At 39.5% G+C, this 9,204-nt stretch overlaps 1 protein-coding gene across 1 annotated transcript; it reads right to left on the minus strand.

The window, feature by feature from the left end:
* Positions 1-785: 785 nt before the first annotated feature.
* On the minus strand, positions 786-4,804 carry gpx7 (glutathione peroxidase 7). The gene is made up of 3 exons (XM_041840149.2): positions 4,587-4,804; positions 2,447-2,708; positions 786-1,172 (listed from the first exon to the last, which is right to left on the minus strand). The coding sequence occupies exons 1-3, from the start codon at positions 4,713-4,715 to the stop codon at positions 1,009-1,011; spliced, it is 555 nt and encodes a 184-aa protein (XP_041696083.1). The 5' UTR covers positions 4,716-4,804; the 3' UTR covers positions 786-1,008.
* Between the last annotated feature and the right edge of the window lie 4,400 nt (positions 4,805-9,204).

A 9,204-nucleotide genomic window follows, 5' to 3' on the forward strand; every position in this document is an offset into this window, starting at 1 on the left:
CTGTATCATATAACACACGTTCAGTACAGGTAATAGGGGAAGGCTGCTAAAACAATTAAAAAATGTATTTTCATTCTCCAAAGATATGGTTTCAAATTAGATGAAAGCAAAGCCGTGGTAAGAAAGGTGTGATATGACAACAAGGTAAATAACTAACACAAAGGTACAAAGCACAGTGTTAACTTTGAAAACATCAGTGTGAAAGGCTGTTATCTAAAAAGGAATGTGAGTATATTCCTTACAGGCACAGACAGTCAAAAACAAACAAATCTTATTTGAGAAAAACTTTCATGCAAAAGTCATGTTTGACCTAAATTCAACTCCTACACATTTTCCGTGTAGATCTTTATGGACATTTTCTAGTTGTTGATGAAAGCATTCATGCCACTTTGTAAAAGTGCATTTATTAATGTGCACACATGAAAGGGCAATCCAATCCAATACAAATAACCTCTCAACAGCACAACAATACGCTCTGACTACTGATGAGAGGGTTTTTCTCATTCAGATGAAGTGCTTCCAAAAGAGGATATCAGTATGCTGAATGCAGTCATATAGGTGGTTTCATAAAAGTTAATATGGGCACAGATATAGGATCTTAATTTGATCACCCCTGTTGCAGGAGGACATTTTAAACTTGTAGTGTATTTGAGGTTTAAAAATGCTTCTGAAGTTTGTAATTTCACATTTGAAATTTCAGACTTGATTTTCCCTTACGAAAAATGTATCAACCCCTACAAAAATGCCCATTAATGATAATCCACATAATAATTCACATTTCCTGTTGCTGCAGGATTATTTTCCTGCTGTAGCAAACTGGCTCAAATTAAGATCCTACATCTGTACAATACAAAATGTACACTATGGAGTGTGTGGTGGTGCTTGAAGTGTGTGGTGGTGCTTGGAGTGTATTTTTTTAACGCTCTGGGTGTTTTTGTAGCAGACAGGGGAATTCAATCACATAGGATACTCCTGAATAGATTGTCAGATGGGTCTTGAGGTGTTGAGTTAAAGTTCCTCTTTCTTCTTGAGGATGATATTTCGTACCATTTCAGCTATTTTAGGTCGGAGTTCTTTGACAGAGACACTGGGCCCCCAGGCATCCACGACATTCCCATCTGTATCGATGAGGTACTTCCAGAAGTTCCAGTCAGGCTCTTTTCCTGACTTCTCTGTAAAGAATCAAAAGAGAAAACAAAATGTTGTGCCAATTCCATAAAACATAAATATTAACTGCGTGTTAATATAGCATGACTACAAATAGAAGGCCACATTACCAAGCCATGTTTCAACACCTCATTGTTGCTATTTAAAAAATGCATTGAATAAAATATCTAGACATAGTACCCTTAAAGGTGAGTAGAAGATTGCGATCATCATTCCTTCCTTTCTCCTCCAGCCTTTCAATCCATCAGGATTTAACAGAGCGCAGTAAAAATGTAATTTACCTCTTTTTCTCCTTCTCTTTGATATTTCCTGATGTTTGAATCACCTACAATCTGAGGGTCAGTTTGTGAAAAACGTGCAGCCTGCCAGTAGCCTGCCATTTTATCTCACGCTGGGGGACCCAACATGCCAGTCAAACCCATAATAAACCACACACACACTCTGACCTGGCCTAGGCTTGCTAATGAGACCACAAAGACGGTCACTGTCTGCCCATGTCAGTCAGGGGTTATAGACTTGTTGTTCACGGTTCAAGCTATCCAAGAAAAAGTTGGATTATGCATCCTCCACCCATAGCCGTATACACTGAGTGTACAAAACTTTAAGAACACCTGCTCTTTCCATGACATACACTGACCAGGTGAATCCAGGTGAAAGCTATGATCCCTTATTGATGTCACTTGTTAAATCCACTTCAATCAGTGTAGATGAAGGGGAGGAGACAGGTTAAAGAAGCATTTTAAAGCCTTGAGACCATTGAGACATGGATTGTGTATGTGTGCCATTCAGAGGGTGAATGGGCAAGACAAAAGATTTAAGTGCCTTTGAACGGGGTCTGGTAGTAGGTGCCAGGCGCACCAGTTTGTGTCAAGAACTGCAATGCTGCTGGGTTTTTCACGCTCAACAGTTTCCCGTGTGTATCAAGAATGGCCCACCACCCAAAGGACATCCAGTCAACTTGACACAGACACCTTGTTAAGATAATTAGGTGGCCACTTACATTTGTCCTATTTCACACATGAATATCCCACGTCCCCCTGAGAGTGGGGTCAGAGCCAGGGATCAGCAATTAGTGACAGCGACTCTGGAGCAATTAGGGTTAAGTGCCTTGCTCAAGGGCACATCGGCATATTTGTCACCTAGTCGGCTTCGGTTACTGGCCCTATGCTCCTAACCGCTAGGCTACCTGCCTCCAAAACATGTACATGTCTACAGTATATGTCTATATGTATATGTGTATATGCCTCTGCCCCCATCCATCCCTCATCTGTTCACTCACCCACAAGGTACTTGTAGGCATTGTTGGCCCCGGTGCCCACCACAGCAATCTTGCTGAAGAGGGGGAAGGAGACTCCGTAGACACGCCGGACAAAGGCGTCAATGTCCTTGTCGCTGCCAGGCTCCTGCTGGCCAAACTGGTTGCAGGGGAAGGCCAGGACGTTGAAGTGGGACGGCCCAAAGTCCCTCTGCAGCTGCTGCAGGTCCGTGTAGTGATCCTGGGTGAAGCCACAGTCACTGGCCACATTCACCACCAGGGACACCTGCAGGCAACAATACAACTAAAAATATAAATGTTGTACTGATGAAAACCGTTATCAACAACATGAAAATAACCAGTAGCCTTTCATTAAATTCCCCTGCCTGAGTGCTATTTCCAGTGCTTGACTGAAATAGGTACCGGTACTCATTTTGGGTTCTGGTACTGCTTATATTTAGGTGCGGGAGCTCCACAATACTTTTGAGCTAATATTCTATAAGAGGAACAGGAGCTCAAGCAGTAGAACATTTGAGGTGCCAGTACTCAGCTCCAGTGAGCTCCTGCCCAAGTCAAGCACTGGCTATTTCTATGTGATGATTTGTTGGCTATGGGACCAGATGAAACATTTGGTAAGGGCACAGGGGTTATTCCATAAAATAGTTTTACCCTTTTATCCTTCTTGCTCTGTATGTAGGGACTACCACAGAGCTACAAGGCTATGAACTGAGTGGGCATGGTTTCAAGGAAAACAAGACCAAAGATTTGGAGGTGAATGTAAGTGATGAGGAGTCTCTGAGCAGTCTGAATAGTAGAGGTTCAGGCCAGATAGTAATGGAGGTGATAGTGAAAGAAGCCCTGGAAAATGGTCAATACCTGCCCTCTGACTATCACTACCCTGTTTACAGAGAACACAGGCTCTCATGTCAACAAACAACATCCTTTATTATAGTTGATCTTTTCATGTTCAAAGATTTCACAGATAAATCTATTTAATTCCCAGTGTATGCTTCTGCCCAGCCTCCATTCCAGCCCTGTCTTTCAGTATACATTGTTGCAATAATTTTTGGTCAAGTATTTTTTTTTTTATATCCATTAAAATATTTTATCAATTCTGGGCCAATGGCGTGGTTTTAGTATTGAACAGATGCAGTGACTTTTTGATCAAACATTAGGTAGATTACATTACATATGATTTGGTATGGAAAAATGTTTTTGCCTGCACTACAGATGGCTATATTGGTCCACTAATACAGGACTAGTAAAGGCCCAGTGCACTACTTTTGTGAAAAAATCTTTGTTTAAAAAAAAATATATATATATTTTAGTCATTTCGCAGACGCTCTAATCCAGAGCTATTTACAGTAGTGAGTGCATTCACTTTCGTACTGGTCCCCCGTGGGACTCGAACCCACAACTCTGGCATCGCAAGCGCCATGCTCTACCAACTGAGCTACACGGAACTGTTTCCTTATTTATTTTTAATTGAGATTTTACGATTTTCTATATCCCTTCTATAAAACTGTGTTGCTGTCTAATACTGACCTCTAGTGTCAATACGACGGAACTACACATAGTAAGGAGAGAAATAGGACAGATGTGGGAATGCCTCTTTCTCCTGTATCACTTTAAAATCTGTTCAGATTTTGCAGCCTGCAGATGGTCTATAGAATGTGTACTGTTATATGGTTACACCCAATGAAAAAAGTTGACAATTAATAAATACAAGTTTTAAATATGTATTCAAATTAAAACATCAAGGTGGCCCAGATGTGGTAACATCTTAAATTATCACTGACTACAGAAGGGAATTTCTCTTTTGTAAGGCAAAGGAAATAATCTCCTTATGCAGGTTACATTATAGCCAGTAATACACAACCAGACATAACAGTTGGGTCAAACTATCTAGTGGCCTATAAAACAATTTAGTATTCTAAGCAACGTTGGAGTCCAGCAGCAGTTGCCACGTATACAGATGATAGACACAAAGAATGCAAAGCTCATCATAAATTTGGTCTTAAAGTTAGCATTTTATTCATATGAGTAAGATGCTATTGTTATAAAACATGCAAATAACATGCATGCCTTATGAAAGGAAATTCCGCAGCATGCATTCACCGGTACACAAATGGCAGATTTGCATAGGCTCGAGTTTCAAACTTACCGAACCCCTGTATTTTTCCAAAGAGACTAATCTCCCTCTGCTATTAACAACTTTGAAAGTGTACAAATCTTTCTGTTTGGCCTCATTTAGACTGAATAAGATAAATAGCAATGTGAGGACGGAAAGCATGTCTTCTTATTTATCGATTCACAGCGTAGGCTGTCTACTGTAGAAGCTTCTGTGCGCTGAACTTCTTCTTCTTCTTCTTCTGCTTCTGCTTCTTCTTCTTCTTCTTCTTCTTCTTCTTCTTCTTCTTCAAAGTTTTATGGCAGACTACACCTTTTGGTGTATTGCCGCCACCTACTGTACCGGGTATTGAAAAAAAGATATATTCCATTGAATATATATATACAATAAATACATTTTTAAAAAATCATCCCACTCCTTCAGTCACAGTTCTAATCACATCCCTAAACAGGCTCAGGTGCCTGTGAGCACGGAGCATTCATCGACAGGATTCCTTGTAATGCCTCTGCTGTAAAATATCTAAGTCCCAAAAACCGCTCAGCCGCACTCCCAATGATGCCTATTTTCTCCGATTTCCTTTCTGTTTGCGCTGTGCGTTTGCTAAACAATGCAATAAACGCTACAAAGTCCACCTTCCGAACATACAACATGTCAGGATCCCTCTGTTGACAAGGAATATTATCTGGTGTTTCTACTCCTACTACCAATATTTATTCAACTTCACTCCTTTCTACCACTCTTCTCACCGCCTCCGAGTAGAAGACATGATGCGTGAGCGGAAAAAAAATTTTCCGCCTCCTTCTTGATTTTCCCAGTCACAACATCCGAGGATTCCAATTTCAACCAATGGTAATTCCTGAGTCTGATTGACAAACGGTCTACAGTTTCAGTGTTTTGAGAAGGACCTTTATTTATAGCCAGCCAGTGGAGTTAAATTTCCACCAATACATGTTATAATGATGACACTATAAAAAGTGCACACAATTCAACAGCACAGCTTGTCTAGAGAAGATATCACACTTCACTTACTGTAGCCTACATATTTCCTCTAACATCATTGGATAGGCCTACATCCCCCTGCATGATACATTGTAGCTAGTACACATCTCTGTTGATAGGCCTTCGATAGTCTTGGTTTTTGATTAGATTTTTTTTGATGATCGGAGATAAATCATGCATTATGTTTATTTCCATTGTGGGCATTATTAAAGTACACAACAAAACATTTTATGTGCAAAATTAACACAGAGCTATATTTGTATTAATTTGTTCACAAAGATACAATTCTCTCTGATTGTCATTTTAAGTAACAGTAAAACTTAAATGGACAACAGACCAGTGCTGCACTCAATGACTGTATGCCTATATATGAAGGCTGCACTTAAAGGCGCTTCATGGTCAATCCGACGTCTGCATTGGCCGTGCAGCATTTACAGAGATAAGGCCTCTGCATTCATACTTCTTGGGCTTTACGGAGCAGCGCAGAGCTGTTGTGAAGGAAGTTGTCAATGAAATTTGTGTTTATACAGGACCTCCCGCCCCCACCTACCGTCAACCAAATTTGGGAGGAGTTCAGTGATGCGGTACAGAGCTCAATTTGGCCTCTGCGTGCGTCACACCCTCCATACGGCGTCTCCGACAGCATTTTCAGATCAATTCGGAATTTGCTCGTCAATACCTCTTCAACGGAATGTGCCAAAATAATAGAAATGACACATTCTGATAATCATATTCTGAATCAGCTGACGATAGTGAACAAGTTACACCCAATGATGTATATAAACCCTGGATTGCTGATGTTATGTATTGGCCATTGAAATGCTTTGACGCCACCAGTCGGCGATATTGGCATAGGAATAAATGGAATTCTACAGTATTTCAATTAAATGTTTCAAGGACAAATTACATGTATTTAAGTATTTGTTGTTGTTGTTGTAGTGGGGACAGTAACATTAGTAATCTCAAAAAAGTATACTTTAAGGAAAATGTTTTTACATATTTTTAATTTTTAATTTGTATGTTTAGCTCACATAATATAATTTAAAAGTATGCATTAAGGTGTCTGTAATATAATACATGTGGCAAAAACGAATGTAGACATTAATAAATGCATTTCTATAGCTTCCAAAATATGTTTTACACTGGTGGGGGAGTGCCAAGGTGGAGGCACGGTGGCTTCAACACAGCGCCCCCTATCGGTCATCTAGTGTCTATATAAATCATTGGTTACACCCCTTGTTATTCCAGCCTGTGTTTTTCCAATTCGGTGTCATATTCACTTTTTGGAGGCGAAATGTAGCTAAACCCTTGCTCCGAGGGTTAAGGGACGTCTTAAAAATGCAACGCCTACTATTGCATGTTAATGAATTAGTGAAAAATGTAAATAGCTTCTTAACCATATGCCATAGAGATCTCACACCAATTTGTGATTGTTCAGAGACCTTCCCTCTAACCCACTGCAATTAGTTTGACTTGTTTTGACTTGATCTATTTATTTTAATTCACTTTACATAAAACTACTTCCAAAAAATATGAATTGCTTTCACCCCATATAACAGGTGTTGGCAACCTTGGTCCTGGAGTGCCACAGGCACTTCATGTTTTTGATTTAACGGACCTGGAAGACCAGGTGTGTTGAATTTAGGCAATCACTGAACTGATCAATTAGCCTAGTTGGAACAAAATCCTGCAGTACCTGCGGCACTCCAGGAACAGGGTTGCCTACCCCTGCCATATGACTTGAGCGAATATAACCAACTGTTATTGGTTCAGGGACCTCTTCCCTCCAATCAATGGCAATTACCTTTGTATTTTTTTACTTTGGCGATTTTCAATTAATTGAAATTGACTTGACATAAAAAAAATACTTCCTTAAAACTTCCAATCATTTCCACCCCATAATACTTTCATAATACAACCAACTGTTATTGGTTCAGGGACCTAATCAATTTAAATTGACTTTGCATAAAACATACTACCTTAAAGCCGGAAACCACAGACTGAAATTACAGTTTTGCATCTACATATCAATTTTGAGATTTGTTGGTATTTTGGCCCATAACAAAATTCAAAAACTTTATGAAAATGTATTTTTTCTTTAGTTTATCATACTGCCATCATCAACATTTGTATGAATTTTAACCACTTTAAAATGGACATACATCAATCATTTCAAAGCTCACTACATTGAATTACACATCATTTCAAAGTCCATTTCATGGAGAATGTTACAAACTGGACTACATAACTTACTTTGAAGAGATAAATAGGCTTTTGGCGTTTGGTAGTCTTAATTCAGTGTACTTGTCTTTAATTATATCCTTAGATATATTTTCCAGACTTGCCCAGAGGGAATTGTTGATATGTTGTCATTTTCTGATTCTAAATAACATTTTATTTGGAAAAATGTGCCAAAAATGCATTTTAAGTACATGTCTTTAGTATTTTACAGATAGAAAGATGGAACAAGTATTTATCCACAATCTGATCTGGACAAGTCTGGTCCTGGTGTGTCTTAACAAAATACAATTTATATATTTTTAGGCTGACTTTGTCCAGTGTCCAGAAAAATGAATTTGCGTGGTATGTAAATATGTGCATATTTAATGAGATATCGCCTAATTTACATATTTCATTACATATTTTCAGAAAAATGTTGATGCAGAAAAGTGTTTTGTTTGTGTCTACGTTCAACTGGTAAAAATTGAATGTGATATGATTAAGAGAGAAAAAAATCCCTATTAGGGTCTGGTGCCTGTAGCTAAGTAGGGTTGGTCCTGAATGGGAGACCATATTCTGCTGAAAGTGGTGTTGGAGGGCCAGTAGGAGGCACTCTTTCCTCTGGTCTAAGGAGATCTCAATGCCCCAGGGCAGTGATTGGGGACATTGCCCTGTGTAGGGTGCTGTCTTTTGGATGGGAAGTTAAACAGTGACTCTCTGTGGTCACTAAAGAGCCCATGACACTTATTGTAAGAGTAGGGTCGTTAACCCCGGTGTCCTAGCTACATTTCCAATCTGGACCTCATACCATCATGGCCACCTAATCATCCCCAGCTTCCAAATGGTTCATTCCTCTCCCTTGTAACTATTCCCCAGGTTGTTGCTGTAAATGAGAATGTGGTCTCAGTCAACTTAACTGGAACTGGGTTAAAAAAAACTAAAAGGACCTCATCCCTCCATTCAATGGCAATTAGGGTGAATCCCACCAAATATGGTGAAGAGTGGAAGCCATGTGGTCGGCAGTGGGAGCGTATGGAGCGAGATGGAACTGGGCCGCCATTCTGCTGATTTTCTCATCGAAGAAAAGCCTAATCTCAATACAGTTTTCTGTTCCCAAAACTAAAATCTGTTACGAACAGAGTGCACAACATTTTGTAGACGTGGCCTTTTGCCACCTCCTTGCTTGTTCTGCCCACTAAGGAAAGAGATCCAGTTCATAGGGACCCTCTGTACTTAGGTTAGGCATGGCTCTGGTTCTTGTAGTACTGTTATCCTGTTTAATTTACATGTATTACATTTCTGTCTTCTGTAACCTCTTTCGACATCTATCCAACATATTAGCCAACACATGATACATTTCTGAAATCCTCAAGATGATAATATAACAAAAAAGTGTGAATTTAATTGTCATTGCGGTATAATTGGGACTATG

The sequence above is a fragment of the Coregonus clupeaformis genome, chromosome 20, assembly GCF_020615455.1.
Source record: "Coregonus clupeaformis isolate EN_2021a chromosome 20, ASM2061545v1, whole genome shotgun sequence".
NCBI lineage: Eukaryota > Metazoa > Chordata > Actinopteri > Salmoniformes > Salmonidae > Coregonus > Coregonus clupeaformis.

What these genes read in the sequence shown, in the direction of transcription:
- gpx7 (XM_041840149.2), bottom strand. Translation starts at nt 4,715, where the DNA reads ATGCTTTCCGTCCTCACATTGCTATTTATCTTATTCAGTCTAAATGAG. An exon ending in TGGAAAAATACAGGGGTTCG is followed by an intron (nt 2,709 to 4,586) that starts GTAAGTTTGAAA and finishes TGTTGCCTGCAG; the next exon opens with GTGTCCCTGGTGGTGAATGT. An exon ending in TGCCTACAAGTACCTTGTGG is followed by an intron (nt 1,173 to 2,446) that starts GTGAGTGAACAG and finishes GATTCTTTACAG; the next exon opens with AGAAGTCAGGAAAAGAGCCT.